Source organism: Malus sylvestris, chromosome 4 (genome assembly GCF_916048215.2).
Source record: "Malus sylvestris chromosome 4, drMalSylv7.2, whole genome shotgun sequence".
Taxonomy (NCBI): Eukaryota; Viridiplantae; Streptophyta; class Magnoliopsida; order Rosales; family Rosaceae; genus Malus; species Malus sylvestris.
Window position 1 is genome coordinate 29,541,087 of NC_062263.1, and position 20,606 is coordinate 29,561,692.

Sequence of the window (20,606 nt, forward strand, 5' to 3'; positions counted from 1 at the left end):
CAAGAGCACCATTCCCTTATGCAAAGCTTTCAGATAGTGTCATCTTGAGATCCATCCGAGCTCTCTGCATTTCAGGGACGGAAAAACTTTACTTTTAGTGCTGGTACCCTCCATGTTGAATTATTATTAAGTTGAAATGGGAGACCACGACTTAAATTGATTTTGACATGGTTTATGTTAGTTTTTGGGATGTACACTTGGTGTATATATTGATCTTATATGTTTAATTGTTGATATATGAAAATGTGATTAACTGAAGAGTTACTTTATATTTGTTAAAAATTGTAATTTTAGATTACAGAAGAGAAAATATTTGATTCATCACACGATGCTCTTAATAGGTATCTGAATTGACATATATGTGAGGCAAGTTATTACGGCACATATTAAAGTAACATGCGATGATTACGACACCACTTATACATTTAATATGTGATGAAAAATTTACGTTACTTTGTATCCAAAATAAATATATATATACATCATTGATAATTTGTCATATATAGTACGAATTTTCATATTTATGTACAAATATTTGCCGCCACATAAATACCATATAGGTGGATGAAGAATAGTTAAACAATGTATCGGTATTTTTCTCATGATGTCACACACATAAGGAATTTCTTTATTCTTCTTAGTAAATGATATATTTGAGAGGAAAACAAGATATGAGATTACCTTTTCTTTTCTTTTTTTGGACAAGAGAGAACATTTCATTAGGGGCAGAGCCCAGAAGCCAAACAACAATACAAGGAAAGAAGACTAAACAAGGCAGAGGAAAAGAAAAGAAATACATAACAAAAAAACCAAAATAGGTCTCGCCCAGAGCTGAGCCTGGGAAGAAGGCAGAGCACGACACAAGCATGACACAAAAGCGAGGCTGAGGTCCAATATGCTATCCTTCCCAAACTCAGCTTCCAAAGGATCCGTTCCCTGGCTCTGATACTATGTAGAATTATCAGAGACGAGCCATACAGCCCACTTCCAACAACACCGATATTGTCCCCAACTTAATAATTATCACATGCACAATCCATCATGTGTGAAGTTTTATCACAAAAGGCCTCAGTGTTAGTTGGAGTGGGGTTATGATATTTAAACTCTTCTTTTCTTATTGATACGGTCGATGTGGGATATTTCATCATTAGGTTGTATATATACTCACATTCTATTATTTGGAAAAACTTTCCTGCTTTCCCATTATCCAACAAGAAAATTAATAAAACGTGTGTGATTAAGATTGAATTTTGATAAAATTTACTCTAAACACTATACGCTCACATAATAACATCGTACGTATTAAAAAAAAATTACGCTTACATGATGAGGATCTTCTTGGATCATTTGTTTTTCCAGGACTTGTGAGAGTTGACTTTCCTTTGTTAACTTCTTCCCGAGTCCAAATAGGGGGTTGACTATGTTATAATCTTAACCATAAAGAAGAGGCGCATGCACATCCTGAACACACCAACAAATATCACCTTTCAAACTTGGAATTTCTATAGAGTACTCCAACGTAGTCGAGACAATTTGCCTCGGACAAACTCCCCTCTGTCTAAGACTAGCTTGCACCGTCGTCGTAAAAAAGAAATCAATTAATGGATCTACCTCATTCAAAAAAACCTAATCATATGATGACACGATTGTTAAAATTTCTCTTTGTTTCTCTACTATACAGAATATCTTAATAATTCTTTGTGGTTCTACTTAATATATATATAGCATGAAGGAATCACAATTATTATCGTGGTCTTACGTAAAGGAGTAGTAATCGGTTACTATTCTAGGGTAACAAGAGATGGGGACGCCGCGTAGGTAATTTTTTTATTTCCTTCTCCTTTTCCTTCTATTATTTTGTTTTTGTTTTCGTTTTCTTTACAGGTTTTAGGGTTTATTAGCTTCACCTTAATTTATTTAATCATTGAATATATATTTCATATTTTCAGTTAGAGAGACACAGGAAAAAGTATCATTGAATATATATTTCATATTTTCAGTTAGAGAGACACAGGAAAAAGTTTCAAAAGTTTCAAAAGTAACTCCAACCAATATAGTTGTAACGATGGGGGGAATGCTGAAGAATGCGAAAAAGCTTGTAAACACTTGGAGGAAAACGTATCACCTAAAGATTTGAAAGGCTCTAAACCTGTTACACGAACAACAAATGTTGGACTCCGTTATATACAGACTATTAGTCCTCGATGTACATTTGGATTATACATTGCCGGAGTGGAATTGAAGGTAATTATTAATCTTTCGGAAATTTAAGTGTTTACTTTGTAATATACCACTTCATACTACGATTTATAATGGGCTTTTGCACTCCCTTTGAAATTCGCCCAGTCTAAACCCTATTATTTACCAACGCTGGTTTTAGGGATCAGCGAATCGAGATCGAGAGAGGCGAAAATGGCGAGGAGGAATTTCGGGGGGGGGGGGGGAGTTTTGACGAGGCAGTTGGTCGGAGGAAATCGCAACAAGCACCAGCTCCGCGCACGTCTCCTTTCTAATTCTATCCAAACCCTAAATTCCTCCAGACCATCAAAACCTTCCCCACCACAACCACCACAGACGGCAATTAATTGGAAATTAGCTGCCGCCACCTCCTCCGTCTACTACCGGTACTCCCTCCTTCACTACCACCCAAACCCAAACCTCCATTTTGTGCGACACAAGCACTCGGTTCCACTTCCAGATGGAGATCGAGATCCGGCTCCTTGTCCTCCTCCCAACGTTTTCTTCTTGAATGTCGCACCCGAATATGACGATGCACTCAAACAAGTTGAAGGTGTGCATGCTATTATTTTACTAGTAATTTCTTTTTGACAATGTTTAGTTTTAGGGTATAATTTTGTTTTCTGGTAATTTATTGGTACAGATGAAAGTCTTTCAGCGGTTTTCTACTTCACCGAACGTCGGGGACCCAGTTCTGGTAAGTTGTAATGATCGAATTCCCTTTCATTTTTTTGTGCAATGAATTGAATTTACTGTGATCAATTATGTAAACTTTATCCCTAAACCCAATAATTATCGGAGTTTCTTCTTGTGCAGTCTCTTACTCGAGTGATGATCCAATCTTGAATTACATGTGTGTGTTTTACCCACACATAACAAAATTTGGGGTTTGCTTTTTTAAGGTGTGCTAATAGCTAAATAGTCTAGATCCCTAGTCCTCAAGAAGCCCCTCACAAAGTGGGTTCTACACCCAGGGATGATTGTCTAGCAAGAACTTGATTATGTTGTCCAATTAAAGAGAAAACACATTATTTTCAGTTACATTAATCAATTTGAAATTAATGTCTTAGTTAAGGGTCTAAGTTAAGGGTTCAAAAGTTAAGGGTCTAAGTTAAGGGTCTAAGTTAAGGTATGGAATCTAGTTAAGGGTCTAAGTTCAGTTCAAAAGTTCCTGTATTTTTGAACATTTTAATAGTTATTCGAAACGCTTGCTAACTTAGCAATTCTCTGATTACTTCCTCGTTATGTGCTAATAGCTGAATAGTCTAGATCCCTAGTCCTTATTCTTTTCCTAGGAGCAACAAGCATGCTAAACTGTTATGGGTTAAAGATTACTAAATGATATAAATTATGATCCGTCGTGTAGCTGCACATAGAAGAATAATACGATAACTTCTTTTTATTATGCCTTTAAATTTGTGAACCTGACTTTGTATATTTTATCTATAGAATGGAGGTTGTTGCTCATTGTACCGGTTGGGAGTTTACAAGACGGTAAATGATTTGATCCTTGTATTTTTTATAGCGCACGTGTCTGTTCTTGAAACCTTGTGTGTGCGTGTGTGTGTGTTACTTTGCTGATGTGTGCATTTTTCTGCAGCCAACTTTCCATTTCTTTCTAAAAGGGGAAAAGGTTGATGAACTTGCCAAACCTTCTATCAACAGCTTGTTAAAGACTCTCGCAAATGTTTACAAGTAATCCTCCAATCTCTTGGGGTTTTTTTTTTTTTTTTTTGGTTGGTGGTCAATCTCTTGGTTACTTTTTGTTTGCGTGATTTTGTGTATTTGTTAATGGAGTCATATATGTTGAATTTCCTCGATCGTTTGATGACTTGCTTAATGTGTGTAAATTAGTCCATCTGGGATGAAGAAAAAGGAAAGACAAGCTAAAAAAGTCGAAGTGGATCCATCACAACTTGTTGAGGTACTTCCGATTAGTTTTGTTGCATCATCATATCCTAAAGCGATGGAGGCAGTTGAGTCTTTACCTGGGGTAGAACCCGGTGACACGCTATGGTGGTCTGCAAAAGGGCTATTTTTATCTCAGGAGAAGAGAGAGACATTTTCCAAGCTGGAAGATGATGATGCCAAGCTTGAATGGCTGTGTGGTGAGATGGCTGAGGGGGAAGAAGGAGAGATGTTTTCTGATGAATGGCTGCATGCCAAGATGGTTTAGGAATAATGTATTTATTTATATTAGGATTATGAATCATGTTATGTGAGGTTGTTGACACTATGGTCCAGACCACTTAAGTGTCCTGGTTTGGAATTCGGATAATTATGTAAGTAAATGTAACGCCCGACTTGTTTGCTTATTTACGTAATAGCGCTCGATAATAGTCGTTATATTGTGTTTTGAAGTGTTTTAATGTGTTTTGAAACGAAAATACGAAAATTTGAAGAAAAAAAAATGGAAAAAAGTTTTTAAAAACCCAAAAAGAGTCGTTTTTGTGTGTTGTCTTAGGGTACCTTCCAACACAATGATGGAAAAGTTACAAACTATCGGCTCAATATTATATAATCAAATAAGAGTCAACGTAGCACAAACATCTACTAGTACAACTTGTCCAAATTTAAATAAACCCACCCGTCCGAACCATATATATGATGTCAACAGCATATAAATTCATAAATTTAAGTGCATCCAACTTATTCCACCTCCATTTCTTCACGAAACCAACCAATCTTGAGCCCAGGATCTTTAATGTTTGAAAATATCACTCTCTTCTCAGGCTTGGCTGTAAATAATCCTTTCGCAAAACACCACATACTGAAACCCTTTGGTGCCGTACATAAAGATTCAACATCCTTCATCACTTCACTAACTGAAGGTACGTCACTACTATCAACAGCTACCGCACCACCTTTCCATTGGAAGAACATCGAACCATCTCCCACTTTCCACCCTCCTGCGACTACTACATCATTCTCATCTTTCTTAGCTTGTAGGACAAGTTGTTGAGTATCCGTTTTCCCCTTCCAGGATGACCTCGTCCGCTGAGGGGTTTCGATTGGCCTGACGTATCTTTATTGGAAATTACACATATGAGGAAATTCAAACATTTTTACACTTCTTTTAAACCTTTAGATTACAAAACATCCAAAGCTCCATATCCATCACGGGATATGCAAAAACAAACAAATGTAAAAAAAATGAAGAAAAGAATTACCTGTAAAGTTTTTCACACATATCCATCACGGGATCAGCATAACCACCAACAACCTCATCAACCTTAACCCCGTTTTGATAGAAAAGGAATGTTGGCTGCAGCAAAATGCACAGGTCATCAAATTAATTGCAATTTTTAGATGAAAGCGAGGCTGAATTATTTACTCAGCCTAATCTAACGGCCTAATTAGCCAATACAAGTATATATGTATAGCATGTATAGCTATTCTAAACCTTCAATTAGTAGATGGTAAGAAAACACCACAAGTTTTTTAATCATAATATAAACACAAAGTTTACATACATGAGCAATCAATGAACTAATTATGTTACGAACATGCAATGATAACAAAAGGGACAGAATCACTTACAAAAATGGAAACACCCAAATCATGTGCTATTGGGCGCAAGTCGCTCTATAAATAGAATAAACAATGTTAGGACAATAATTTAAAGGGCATAACAAGATATAACACCATAAGCCTTCTATATACCATACTGCATGACAAATGATAATTAGAGTATCGAAATAAAAGATTGATACTCCAGCAAATTTGCTTTATCAGGTATGACAATATTTATGTAAGTTTTACCAAGGCAATGTATAGAACAGGGTAAGCAAAAGAGATAAAGATGCACCTAGTTGCACTAAGCATTGTGATTTGTGATGCGATCACAAACTGCCCAGAAAAACTCTGAGAAGAAACTTGATTTATGATAGAAAACTTATTTCTTCTTAGTATCATGGACTGCTAAATTCTACTTACAGCAGTTCTTCCTTATATATATTTGGAAAGTAAAAGGTAAAACCATAGAATTTTACAATCTTTGGTCTAATATTTATATGAACTCTAGTGGGTGAACTCTATACCTCCAAGTCATATTAAATCAATGATTTTCACTTGTTATTCATCAATTTTTTTTTGAACTTATGCACTACTGATGTTATCATGTAATCCAAAATGAAGTTCCCCTTGTTCGCCAAGTTATCCATGAAACCAAAAGAAATTTGAATTTTGTTTTGGTACAGAAGAGCATTTTACATAGAATTTGTGAAATGAATTTAAATATTCTTAACATTATTTCTAATTCCTAGCTTCACATTATAATACGATCCTGTTGGGAAAAAAAAAGTTGCTCTCATAAAGAAATCATTATAAAAAAACAAAAGTAAAAAACTTTAATTTCAAACAGTATAGCAACTGCCAGATAGCCAGGTAGTGAAAAACAAAAATTAAATACTTGTCTAGTAATTTATTAAGATTTAAGATTCAAAAAACTAGAACCCACATGTTGTTTTCACCTTAATCTTAAGATGGGATACAAACAGTTTACAATCGTCGTACCCAGTGCACAAGGCTTCCGCTTTACGCAGGGTCTGGGAGAGGTGAATGTCGGCTAGCCTTACCCCTATTTATGGAGAGGTGATGTCAACCGCATATAAATTCATAAATTTTAAGTGCATCCAACTTATTCCACCTCCATTTCTTCACGAAACCAACCAATCTTGAGCCTAGGATCTTTAATGTTTGAAAATATCACTCTCTTCTCAGGCTTGGCTGTAAATAATCCTTTCGCAAAACACCACATACTGAAACCCTTTGGGGCCGTACATAAAGATTCAACATCCTTCATCACTTCACTAACTGAAGGTACGTCACTACTATCAACAGCTACCGCACCACCTTTCCATTGGAAGAACATCGAACCATCTCCCACTTTCCACCCTCCTGCAACTACTACATCATTCTCATCTTTCTTAGCTTGTAGGACAAGTTGTTGAGTATCCGTTTTCCCCTTCCAGGATGACCTCGTCCGCTGAGGGGTTTCGACTGGCCTGACGTATCTTTATTGGAAAGTACACATATGAGGAAATTCAATAATAGGGTTTACTAACTAACTAACTAACTAACTAACTAACTATATATATATATATATATATATATATATATAAGAGAGAGAGATATAAATCCAAAACAAGTGAGATACTGCGTGATCACATTGATGTTAACTTCAACTGAACCATCAAAAACCCCAAACGACACCAATATATAGTATACGACTGCATTCACAAATATGCAAAAACAAACAAATGTAAAAAAATGAAGAAAATAATTACCTGTAAAGTTTTTCACATATATCCATCACGGGATCAGCATAAGCACCAACAACCTCATCAACCTTAACCCCGTTTTGATAGAAAAGGAATGTTGGCTGCAGCAAAATGCACAGGTCATCAAATTAATTTGCAATTTTTAGATGAAAGCAAGGCTGAATTATTTACTCAGCTTAATCTAACGGCCTAATTAGCCAATACAAGTATATATGTATAGCATGTATAAACTTTCAATTAGCAGATGGTAAGAAAACACAAGTTTTTTAATCATAATATAAACACAAAGGTTACATACATGAGCAATCAATGAACTAACGAACATACAATGATAACAAAAGGGACAGAATCACTTACCATAATGGAAACACCCAAATCATGTGCTATTGGGCGCAAGTCACTCTATAAATAGAATAAACAATGTTAAGACAATAATTTAAAGGGCATAACAAGATATAATACCATAAGCCTTCTATATACCATACTGTATGACAAATGATAATTAGAGTATCGAAATAAAAGATTGATACTCCAGCAAATTTGCTTTATCAGGTATGACAATATTTATGTATGTTTTACCAAGGCAATGTATAGAACAGGGTAAGCAAAAGAGATAAAGATGCACCTAGTTGCACTAAACATTGTGATTTGTGATGCGATCACAAACTGCCCAGAAAAACTCTGAGAAGAAACTTGATTTATGATAGAAAACTTATTTCTTCTTAGTATCATGGACTGCTAAATTCTACTTATAGCAGTTCTTCCTTATATATATTTGGAAAGTAAAAGGTAAAACCATAGAATTTTACAATCTTTGGTCTAATATTTATATGAACACTAGTGGGTGAACTGTATACCTCCAAGCAGGGGCGGAGCCACCAAGGGACTAGGGTAGTCCCCGGCCCATCCTGACTTAATATGAGGTGTGAACCTCATGGAAGAAGATGAAGCAAACGACGTCGTTAAGCTGTTTTGATTTTAAATCTTTTCGGTTGTCTAATGAAATGATAAGTTTGGCAGGGGAGTTTTAAAAGAAAGGTGCAATTTTAAATGGAAAAAGCAATCCCACTTCTGGTTCGATTCTCTCACCTAACAATAATATACACCCTATAATTTTCTAAAGCAACCCACCTTTTTTATTTGCAGACCTCTCCCCCTTTTCCTTCTTTTTCTACTTCTTTGTTTTACATTTTTTTCTTCTTAGTATTGAATTTAAGAGAATTTTTTTTCAGTTTTGTGAGGATTACACAAATTGCATATGTCAACATGTTTATATATATACACACACATATTTGTGAAAGGCCCCTCCTCATTCAGAATTCTGGCTCCGCCACTGCCTCCAAGTCATATTAAATCAATGATTTTCACTTGTTATTCATCAATTTTTTTTTTGAACTTATGCACTACTGATGTTATCATGTAATCCAAAATGAAGTTCCCTTTGTTCGCCAAGTTATCCATGAAACCAAAAGAAATTTGAATTTTGTTTTGGTACAGAAGAGCATTTTACATAGAATTTGTGAAATGAATTTAAATATTCTTAACATTATTTCTAATTCCTAGCTTCACATTATAATACGATCCTGTTGGGAAAAAAAAAAGTTGCTTTCATAAAGAAATCATTATAAAAAAACAAAAGTAAAAAACTTTAATTTCAAACAGTATAGCAACTGCCAGATAGCCAGGTAGTGAAAAATAAAAGTTAAATACTTGTCTAGTAATTTATTAAGATTTAAGATTCAAAAAACTAGAACCCACATGTTGTTTTCACCTTAATCTTAAGATGGGATACAAACAGTTTACAATATGAAAATATAATTCCCAAATGATCCAATCAAGTTAGCAGATTAGGACACCATACCTCAACAGTAATCAGAACCTTGTATAGTTTTACATGTGGGAAATGCTCCCTGATCTTTCGTGTTAGAATTAGAAGAAAATGTAGTACAACAATGGAGGATATGCTGCAATGACTAGAGTGAGAGAGAGGGAATGAATGAGAGCAGAGAATATGACTCTGCAATTCTTCACACACACACTGTTTTATTGCTTCACAGTGAGAGAGAAACATCTCTCTACACATAACAGTTACACTTCCAATCTTTTGGCAGTATTCAAAATTACATCCAAGTAATCCTAGCCATCTATCTTACACCCTATGAGATGAAGACACATGTACACTCACTTACTTAAGAACTAAGAGACTTAGATAAGAAAGCATACAACCAATTTAGCTAAACATCCTAGCAATATAAGCTAGAAATACAACTACCACATCAGATCACAATTTACACACTAACAGCCCCCTTTAAATTGTGAACTGATTTAACTCCAAGAAGTTCCCTCAGATAACTGAATTGTTCTCTTGCCAATGCCTTTGTAAAGATATCAGCAATTTGCTCTTTTGTAGGACAATGCAACAGCTCAATTACTCCTTGCTGCAATGCTTCCTTTATGAAATGGTATCTCCTGTTGATGTGCTTGGTCTTCTGATGAAAAATAGGGTTTTTAGTAATAGCTATGGCTGAAGTATTATCACAATTCATTGGTGTTGCAACTGTTTGCATTTCACCAAAGTCCTCCAAAACAAATCTCAGCCATGTAGCCTGTGCAGTTGCTTCAGATGCACTAATGTACTCTGCTTCAGCTGTTGATAATGCAACACATTGTTGCTTGACTGAAGACCAAGAGAAAACTCCACTGCCAAAGGTGAATGCATACCCCGATGTACTTTTCATATCATCTTCTGAACCGCTCCAGTCACTGTCACAAAATCCCATTAAGATTGCTCCTTTGCCTTTCTTGTATTCCAAGCCAAAATCAAGAGTCCCTTGAACATATCTTAGTACTCTCTTTGCTGTACCAAGGTGCTTGTTGGTTGGACAGTGCATAAACCGTGATAGCAGACATGCAGCATACATTATATCAGGTCTAGTTGCTGTGAGATACAGCAAACTGCCTACAATTTGTCTATATTGAGCTTCATCCGCAATCCCACTTTCATCCTCTTTTCTCAATTTATCACTTGGAACCAATGGAATACTCACTGACTTACAGTCTTGAAGTCCAAATTTCTTCAGTAGAGAAGAAGCATATTTTCTCTGATGAATGAAAATATACTCCTCAGTTTGCATTACTCCCATACCAAGAAAGTGATGTAAGAGTCCAAGATCTGTCATTTCATATTTGAGCATCATATCAGATTTGAAATCATCCATCAATTCCTGACAACTTCCAGTGTATATTATGTCATCAACATAGATAGACACAATAATCATTTTTGAACTTTTCCTCCACTTGGTATACAGAGTTGCTTCACTAGTGCTTTTCTTAAACCCACAGAGTGTAAGGTATGAGTCTATTTCACCATACCAGGCCCTTGGTGCCTGCTTCAGACCATACAGTGCTTTATGTAACCTGTAGACCTTATCTTCTTCCCCTTGTACAATAAATCCATCCGGCTGATCAACATACACTTCTTCTTCTAGTACCCCATTCAAGAATGCCGATTTTACATCCAATTGAAACAACTTTCATTTGTTCTTTGCTGCCAGGGCAATTAATGTTCTGATTGTATCCAACCTTGCCACAGGTGCAAAGGTTTCATTATAATCAATTCCGGGCTTTTGTGCATAGCCTTTTGCAACAAGCCTAGCCTTGTTCTTTTGAACTGATCCATCCAAATTCAATTTAGTTTTGTACACCCATTTCACACCAATCACAGGTTTATCAGATGGTCTTTTCACTAATTCCCAAGTCTTATTTTTCTCAATCATGCTGATTTCATCTTTCATAGCTTTCTTCCAAGCTTCATCCTGTGCAGCTTCATAATAGGATTCTGGTTCAACAATACACACTTGACATTTTTCATAGATTTCACTCAAACTTCTATATCTCAAAGGAGTATGATCAATCTGAGATGCAGAAGTTGAGTCACTAGCACTTCCAGATTCAATGAGTTGAGAATCTGTAAGTTGAGTCTGAGAACCTTCAGCAACAGCTTGTTCCATGGAATCCGAATCCTCATCAGCTTCTTTCATCTCTGAAGATTCACTTGCAGCAATTGGAATGTACACTTCTTTGATCTTCTGTCTATCCCAATCCCATGTACCATTCTCATCAAAAATAACATCTCTTGAAATGATTACTTTCTGATTTTCAGGATTGAGCAATCTGTACCCCTTTTCACAAGTGCCATATCCAATAAAAATACCAATGACACTTGTTTCATCCAGCTTCTGTCTCAGGTTTCCAGGAATAAGAGAATAACCTAATGAGCCAAACACTCTCAAGTGTTGAATTCCAGGTTTTCTTCCACTGAATTTCTCAAAAGGTGTCACATTTTCCAATGCTTTTGTAGGACATCTATTTAGCAAGTAGACAGATGTAACTACAGCTTCACCCCAAAGACTATAAGGAAGACCTTTCTCATGAAGCATACACTTTGCCATCTCCACTATAGTTATATTTTTCCTCTCTGCAACTCCATTCTGTTGTGGAGAGTATGCAACAGTAAGCTGCCTCTCCAAACCCAAAGCTTCACAAAACTGTTCAAATTCATTTGAGGTAAATTCTCCTCCTCTATCTGTTCTCAATTTCTTCACTGAAAAACCACTTTGAAGTTCCACCATAGCTTTGAATTTCTTGAATACATGAAAGACATTTGACTTGTGTCTCAAGAGATATATCCAGCACATCCTCGAATAGTCATCAATGAATGTAACAAAGTATCGATTTCCACTCATGGTTGGTGTTTGCATAGGACCACACACATCTGAGTGTATAAGTTCCAATGGCATTCTTGCTCTCCAGATTGACTCCCTTGGAAAGGACACTCTATGATTCTTACCAAATGCACATCCCTGACATACACCTTCACTGTCATGCATTTCAGGTAACCCAAGAACCATATCATGCTCCTGCAATTGTTGCAAACTTCTAAAATTCAGGTGGCCAAACCGTTTATGCCACATTGTACTACTCTGATGCACATTGGTTTTCAGTACCAAATGATCGTTTGACTTGAACACAAGTGGAAAGCATCTGTTTCCTTTTTGTTTCACACTAATAACTAAATTTGTCAGAGTTCTATCATAAAAAATATCCACCTTATAATCACCAAATAACAGAAAATACCCATGTTCAGTCATCTGCCCAACACTGAGAAGGTTTTCTGCAATTCCAGGTACCAACATAACTTCTCTTATGTACATTTTTCCTTTATCCGTATCAATGACCAAGGTTCCTTTGCCTTTCACATCAACAAGAACCCCTGTGCCAACTTGCACTTTTGCCTTAATACTTCTATCAATTTCCACAAGTAACTCCTCTCTGGAAGTCATGTGATTACTGCACGCACTGTCAATATACCAGGCATCACTCACAGCTTTCACTTCAGTTGATTGCTTGACCATGAAGAGATTTCCAGGTTCTCCCACCTTGTTTGTAAAGTTTCTTTGCTCTCCCACTTTGTTTGCAAAATTTCCTTGCTGAGCATTTTTGTTTTGATTGCAGATCCTAGCAATATGACCAGGTTTTCCACACTTGTGACATTTAATCTTCCCTTTTAGCTAACATTCACCATAGTGAAGTTTATCACAGTATTTGCATGCCCCTCCAGTGTTGTTAGCTTCATTTCTTACACTTGGAGTAAACCTGTTAGTCCACTGCTTCCCTTTGAACTTGAAGTTCTTCGGATATTTTGATCCACCAGTATTGGTATGTTGATTACCAAATTTACTATTCTTAGATGAGATATCTAAGCTAGCAAATGCACGTTCTGTGCTACTCTCTTCATGTCTGATTAATCTCAGTTCAAACCCTTTCAATATGGCAACCACATCTTGTGCATCAATTACATCAATATCTTTAGTATTTTCTATAACAGAAGCAATGCTATCATATGTTTTGGGTAAACTGATCAATAGCTTTTGCACAATTCTCTGATTACTAAGATCTTCTCCATAGCTTCGCATCTGATTTATCAGATCAAACAACCTAGCTAAATATGCAGCTAGAGATTCACTTTCACTCATACGGGTATATTCAAAATCACGACGCAGACCTTGTAATTTCACAGATCGTACCTGTTTGTCCCCTACATACTCTTGCTTCAGAATATCCCAAGCTTCTTTCGCAGTTTCCAAAGTTGCAATGCGTGGAAAAATTTGATCCGATACGGCTCCCTGAATGATTCCAAGAGCCCTTGCATCCTTGACCAGATTTTCACTCCGCAACTTCGTTTCCACCTCAGTGAGGTCTCCTTCCCCTTTCGCTGAAGTGGTAAAACCTTTTTCAACAATATTCCATAACTCGTGAGATCGGAAGATTGTTTTCATTCGAATCTGCCAGAAATCGAAGTTTTCTCCGTTGAACACCAGAGCTCGAAGCTCCCCTCCACCAGATCCAGCCATGTTAGACTCAGATCACACCTCTCTCTACTATTTCCTTTGCAACGATGTGTTGCAAACACTTGCTCACTATCTCTCACAGAATCGACGCCCAGAGATTCAGACCCAACAAGGCTCTGAGGCCATGTTAGAATTAGAAGAAAATGTAGTACAACAATGGAGGATATGCTGCAATGACTAGAGTGAGAGAGAGGGAATGAATGAGAGCAGAGAATATGACTCTGCAATTCTTCACACACACACTGTTTTATTGCTTCACAGTGAGAGAGAAACATCTCTCTACACATAACAGTTACACTTCCAATCTTTTGGCAGTATTCAAAATTACATCCAAGTAATCCTAGCCATCCATCTTACACCCTATGAGATGAAGACACATGTACACTCACTTACTTAAGAACTAAGAGACTTAGATAAGAAAGCATACAACCAATTTAGCTAAACATCCTAGCAATATAAGCTAGAAATACAACTACCACATCAGATCACAATTTACACACTAACATTTCGAACGATTGGAATTGAGTACGTGACGGCTGCAAAAGAATTGTACACCCAAATACAAGTTGCAGAGGAGCAGTTTACAAGAAATAACTTGACTGATAAAATTGTATTGCATCACAACTTACTATTTGGGCAAGCGGCTGTAGTAAAGTAGAAAACTGCTGGCAAACGTCCACCTACAAAATAAATAAGAAGCTGCATAGAATAACAAGCAAGGTTTTGAAAGTTTTTTGTCCATGTTAAATGCAAAGGCGGTCCTTTTGGAAAGCCAGCCAGCAAGGGAGGAATATCCGAGTTCCAACTGAATTGAATATGCACTTGTGGGTGGGAATTGGGAAGCAATTCTGATCAGATTATGGATCATTTTTTCATGATTGTTTTTCCTCATTATAATGTAATTAACTAACTAGTCCAAATCATACATGTTGTGTTCAATCCAATGCAATACTAGGTAATAATCTGCAGTTGTTTACCTTTAACTTCTTTAATTGCTCTCTTATATTCCTTCTTTTCCGTCAACATGATCATGTCTTGGGGACTCGGAAACAGAACTTCTGTCGAAACAGCTGGCAGCGCAGTCAGTGACAGATAGATGAAAAAAACACAGGAAGAGAGAGCGAAAGAGCGACCGGGAGGGGGTACTTACTTGAACCTGGGCCTAAGGCCGAGGCCGAGAGTGCACCGGAGGCGGAGACCCTGGCTGGGAGTGAGGCCAAGGAGGACGCGGATGCGTTGGAGGAAGGAATGGCAGATGCTGCTGCCGCGGTTGTTGGCATTGAATTTGGGGGGGCTAGGGTTTGGACCGTACGGTGCTGATGAAGAAGACGACCTGGGATTGGGATTCGGGGGCTATAGCGATTGCCAATCCCAATCCCAATCATCGTCTCTCGTATCAAAACCCCACAATTCTTCCTCGCCATCTCTATCTCTCTCTCTCTCTCTCGCGTCGTCGGTCTCTGCTACGAATGAAGATATCTCCTGTAGAGATGAACGCCTTTGAGACGATCTAACGGCTGACAGTTGTTCAAATTCTATTTATTTTTATTTTTACATTTATTATTCTTAGTGAGACGTCTTATGGTCGAATCTTGTAGATGACGAATTCAATACCAAATTAGACTGCTTATTGTGTGGATTTGCCGAACTCCCCTCCTCGACCTCGTTTGACAGCTCGGATTGTACTGACTATTTTTGTCAGATAGGATAAATAGTCACCGGATAGTACACTGACTAAATTAGTCGAGCGTTTGGTGCAGTATCGGACTAATAATCGTATTATTTATACCGTGTGTTGGTACTGAAGTAAATAAGAAAAGGAAATTTTTTTTGAGAAATCTTTGTTTGAAGGGGTCGGAGATGCAGAGGCAGAGAAGAGGGAGGGAGATCCGGTAGCCAGAAGAAGATGCAGGTGGAGGAATTTTTATTTTTTCTCTTTCAAATTGCTAACTTTCTGAATCATTGCAAGAATTCACGTTTCAAATTGCTAACTTTCCAATGAGCAGATAGTGATATCGAACCCGTCAAACAACGATTCGGCTTTGAGATGGTAAATGAAGGTCAGGTTACACGCGAATACGAAATTTTCTACAAACGTGTATCAATGTGGCAGATTAAATGAAGATTAAAATTCCTATTTATTAGGAGTTTTAACTAGTTGGAAGAAGCTAAAAAGTCTGTAAGGAAATAAATAAGAAGACTAATAAGATGGGACTTTAAAGCCCATTGAATTAGAATTAAGAAAAGAAGGATGTTTGTACCATACTTGACCAATTTCGAAACTACTGAGCACCGGTCAACGTTATACCGTCAAGGACCCATAAGAGTTTCCCTCCAACCAGAAGGTCAATCACAGCGCGACACGTGTCTACATCAGAAGCCAATCATAGTGCGACACGTGTCAATATTAGAAGCCAATCACAACACGACACGTGTCAATGTCAGAATGAAACTAGAAACTCTCTTCTATAAATAGAGATCATTCTCTCACAATATTTCCTAATGTCATTTGTACTAACTAATTCACTTGTACTCACTAAATGAGAGCTTGAACCTATGTACTTGTGTAAACCCTTCACAATTAATGAGAACTCCTCTACCCCGTGGACGTAACCAATCTGGGTGAACCACGTACATCTTGTGTTTGCTGTCTCTATCCATTTACATACTTATCCACACTAGTGACCGGAGCAATCTACCGAAGGTCACAAACTTAACATTTTCTGTTGTACCAAAGTCCTCACTGATTTTGTGCATCAACATTTGGCGCCGTCTGTGGGAACGACACTTATTCCCACTCTATTTAGCTTTGCCAAGAAGGTTTCCACCATTTGTACACTCTCTTTGGACCAGGCATCCCTCTCCAACATAGGGTGCGAATGAAGCCAAAACACACAGAATGACACCCCTCTTGCACCTAGTGCGAAGCAACGAAAGAAGGAAGGAAAGATGGTTGCTCTTCAAGCTAAAGTCGATGAGCTAGAAGCTCAGAACAACAAGATAACAATAAAGAATGAGGTCTTCTAGGAGCAGTATCAGAAGCTCTTTGAGACGCTCCACGAAACTAGGCGTACTCAAACACGCGAGCTCGTTGCCCCTGTGGACATCAACCATCATCTGGGTACCCCCAACACGGAGAGTCACCTCCCTTCGACATGGGTATCCCTGATAAAGAGCGAGCTAATCATCAAAATATTGATCAACATGAGACTTATCTCAACCCAGATGCTTCGACCCGAAGCAGGAGAAGTGGAGGAAGACACTTTCTTGCAAAAGGGTTGGAAGGATCGAAAGTCATTTATCGTGACTGCCGAGACTTCCTAAAGCAACGTCAAGAGAATCCTCTCCACGCTCAAAGATCAATAACCCAAGGGTTTCTGAAAGACTTGGTCCCTTCACACGACCCTGGCCAGTTGCCAATCTAGGGATGGAACAACAGGTCTTAGAGGAACATGAAGGTACATGGGACTCTGAGATATTTCGACAGACTCGCCCTAGAAGTCAGTACGGCGAGTCCAAGAAAAAACCACACGCCCTTACTCAAACTTTCCTACTTACAAGAGGCAATGGAGACTTACGAAAAAAAATTCCAGTGGTACATGACTCCACTCAGGACCCCCTTGTCCTACAGCTCTTTAAAGAAGTAAACAAGTTGAAGGTCGAACGTCAGGCCGAGATACCTGATTGGAACCAACCCAGGCCTGACCCTCTCACAAGGAGGATCCTCGACACCCCCTTCAAGCGAAGACAAAACAAAAGCTTGGTTTACAACTCTATACTGGAAAGGAGGACCCAATTGAACACCTTAACCTCTTTGAGTCCACCATGGCATATCGGATGAACACCGACGAAGAGCGATGTCTTCTCTTCCCCTCCACCCTCTCTGGCGGAGCTCTAAACTGGTATTGCCGTCTTCCACCTGAGACAGTAGACTCATTTGAGAAACTGAGGAAAGTGTTTATCTCTCAACACATCTTCTAGACCGATTGCTTGCATTCTACAAATGACTTGTACACTATTCGCCAAAAGCCGAACGAGTCACTACAAGAGTATGCCGGTCGAACCCGTCAAACAACAATTCGGCTCTGAGATAGGATTGGGCTTGACATTTTTGGGCCCAACATTTAAATGTGGGTGTAAAGTTTTGAATATGAGCTCTATAATGGGCTTTTGCACTCCCTTGGAAATTCGCCCAGGCCAAACCCTATTATTTACCAACGCGGATCAGCGAATCGAGATCGAGAGAGGCGAAAATGGCGAGGATAAATTTCGGGGGGGTTTTGGCCTGGCAGTTGGTCGGAGGAAATCGCAACAAGCACCAGCTCTGCGCACGTCTCCTTTCTAATTCTATCGAAACCCTAAATTCCTCCAGACCATCAAAAACTTCCCCACCACAGACGGCAATTAATTGGAAATTAGCCGCCGCCCCTGCTGCCGCCACCTCCTCCGTCTACTACCGGTACTCCTTCCTTCACTACCACCCAAACCCAAACCTCCATTTTGTGCGACACAAGCACTCGGTTCCACTTCCAGATGGAGATCGAGATCCGGCTCCTCGTCCTCCTCCCAACGTTTTCTTCTTGAATGTCGCAGCCGAATATGACGATGCACTCAAACAAGTTGAAGGTGTGCGTGCTATTATTTTACTAGTAATTTCTTTTTGAAAATGTTTAGTTTTAGGGTATAATTTTGTTTTCTGGTAATTTATTGGTACAGATGAAAGTCTTTCAGCGGTTTTCTACTTCACCGAACGTTCGGGACCGGGTTTTGGTAAGTTGTAATGATCGAATTCCCTTTCATTTTATGTGCAATGAATTGAATTTACTGTGATCAATTAAGTAAACCTTAAACCCTAAACCCAATAATAATCCATGTTTCTTCTTGTGCAGTCACTTACTCGAGTGATGATCCAATCTTGAATTACATGTGTGTGTTTTACCCACACATAACAAAATTTAAGGTTTTCTTTTCCAAGGTATGGGATCCAGTTACTGGTCTAAGTTAAGTTTGATAGTTCTTGTATTTTTAACATTTGAAGATGGTTAATTTATTCGAAACGCTAGCTAACTTGGCAATTCTCTGATTACTTCCTCGTTATGTGCTAATAGCTGAATAGTCTAGATCCCTAGTCCTTATTCTTTTCCTAGGAGCAACAAGCATGCTAAACTGTTATGGGTCCGTCGTGTGGCTGCACATAGAAGAATCGTACGATAACTTCTTTTTACTATGCCTTTAAATTTGTGAACCTGACGTTGTATATTTTATCTATAGACTGGAGGTTGTTCCTCATTGTACCGGTTGGGAGTTTACAAGACGGTACATGATTTGATCCTTGTATTTTTTATAGCGCACATGTCTGTTCTTGAAACCTTGTGTGTGCTTGTGTGTGTTACTTTGCTGATGTGTGCATTTTTCTGCAGCCAACTTTCCATTTCTTTCTAAAAGGGGAAAAGGTTGATGAACTGGCCAAACCTTCTATCAACAGCTTGTTAAAGACTCTCGCAAATGTTTACAAGTAATCCTTCAATCTCTTGGGTTTTTTTTTTTTTTTTTTGGTTGGTGGTCAATCTCTTGGTTACTTTTTGTTTGCGTGATTTTGTGTATTTGTTAATGGAGTCATATATGTTGAATTTCCTCGATCGTTTGATGACTTGCTTAATGTGTGTAAATTAGTCCATCTGGGATGAAGAAAAAGGAAAGACAAGCTAAAAAAGTCGAAGTGGATCCATCACAACTTGTTGAGGTACTTCCGATTAGTTTTGTTGCATCATCATATCCTAAAGCGATGGAGGCAGTTGAGTCTTTACCTGGGATAGAACCAGGTGACACGCTATGGTGGTTTGCAAAAGGGCTATTTTTATCTCAGGAGAAGAGAGAGACATTTACCAAGCTGGAAGATGATGATGCCAAGCTTGAATGGCTGTGTAGTGAGATGGCTGTGGGGGAAGAAGGAGAGATGTTTTCTAATGAATGGCTGCATGCCAACATGGCTTAGGAATAATGTATTTATTTATATTAGGATTATGAATCATGTTATGTGAGGTTGTTGACACTATGGTCCAGACCACTTAGTGTCCTGGTTTGGAATTCGGATAATTATGTAAGTAAATGTAACGCTCGACTTGTTTGCTTATTTACGTAATAGCACTTGATAATAGTCGTTATATTGTGTTTTGAAGTGTTTTAATGTGTTTTGAAACGAAAATACGAAAATTTTAAGAAAAAAAAAATCGAAAAAAGTTTTTAAAAACCCAAAAAAAGTCATTTTTGTGTGTTATCTTAGGGTACATTCCAACACAATGATAAGGATTTGGTTTTTAATTGCATGACTGTTAAAGAAAGTTACAAACTATCGGCTCTTGGAAAAGTTTTATGTTACTTTGGAGTAATATAGTGCATCGATCAAGCATGTGGCAGTTTTCTTGAGATCCACCATGATTATGGAGCATTTAACATTGAACCCATGGCTTATGATTAAACTAATTATCAGTCATTCACCATCTCCCCGAGTCATGTTCCACCATAATGATGGAAATAGCGATCACTTATCGTTTGATCTTAATCCTAACGGTGGAAGATAAAGTACAATAGAAAGGTTAAATGAGCAACTATCGTTAAATAAAAGATCAAACAGTGGGTTCGATCTTAATCCAACGGTGAAAGATAAAAAGTACAA

General features: G+C 37.9%; 2 protein-coding genes across 20 annotated transcripts in view; one reads left to right on the top strand and one right to left on the bottom strand.

The window, feature by feature from the left end:
- The first annotated feature begins 2,096 nt into the window (after positions 1 to 2,096).
- LOC126619437 (uncharacterized) lies at positions 2,097 to 20,094 on the top strand. Of its 5 annotated transcripts, XM_050287825.1 has the most exons (7): positions 2,292 to 2,658; positions 18,412 to 18,556; positions 18,647 to 18,700; positions 18,820 to 18,905; positions 19,202 to 19,246; positions 19,351 to 19,445; positions 19,604 to 20,094. In XM_050287825.1, exons 1-7 carry the CDS (start codon positions 2,413 to 2,415, stop codon positions 19,923 to 19,925), a joined length of 993 nt encoding a protein of 330 aa, XP_050143782.1. In that variant the 5' UTR covers positions 2,292 to 2,412; the 3' UTR covers positions 19,926 to 20,094. The 5 variants fall into 5 exon arrangements, with proteins under 5 accessions (XP_050143787.1, XP_050143785.1, XP_050143784.1 ...); XM_050287828.1 differs by lacking the exons at positions 18,412 to 18,556; positions 18,647 to 18,700; positions 18,820 to 18,905; ... (1 more) ...; positions 19,351 to 19,445; positions 19,604 to 20,094 and adding exons at positions 2,882 to 2,935; positions 3,055 to 3,140; positions 3,688 to 3,732; positions 3,839 to 3,933; positions 4,093 to 4,507 and having other exon boundaries at positions 2,098 to 2,791; XM_050287827.1 differs by lacking the exon at positions 18,412 to 18,556 and having other exon boundaries at positions 2,291 to 2,791.
- LOC126619435 (uncharacterized) overlaps positions 4,739 to 20,606 on the bottom strand; it is a 119,764-nt gene continuing 103,896 nt past the window's right edge. For 6 of the 15 annotated variants that reach the window (XM_050287820.1, XM_050287818.1, XM_050287819.1 and 3 more), the window contains 4 exons: positions 7,878 to 7,922; positions 7,527 to 7,621; positions 6,887 to 7,253; positions 4,747 to 4,896 (listed from right to left, as the gene is read on the bottom strand). In XM_050287820.1, the coding sequence (XP_050143777.1) occupies positions 4,888 to 4,896; positions 6,887 to 7,253; positions 7,527 to 7,621; positions 7,878 to 7,922 (516 nt within the window). In that variant the 3' untranslated portion in view covers positions 4,747 to 4,887. Of the gene's footprint in view, positions 5,264 to 5,408; positions 5,504 to 6,865; positions 7,254 to 7,526; positions 7,622 to 7,877; positions 7,923 to 9,381; positions 9,436 to 14,434; positions 14,467 to 14,559; positions 14,611 to 14,907; positions 14,989 to 15,080; positions 15,264 to 20,606 lie in introns of those variants that run through there. The other 9 variants (XM_050287816.1, XM_050287815.1, XM_050287814.1 and 6 more) reach the window with 9 other exon arrangements.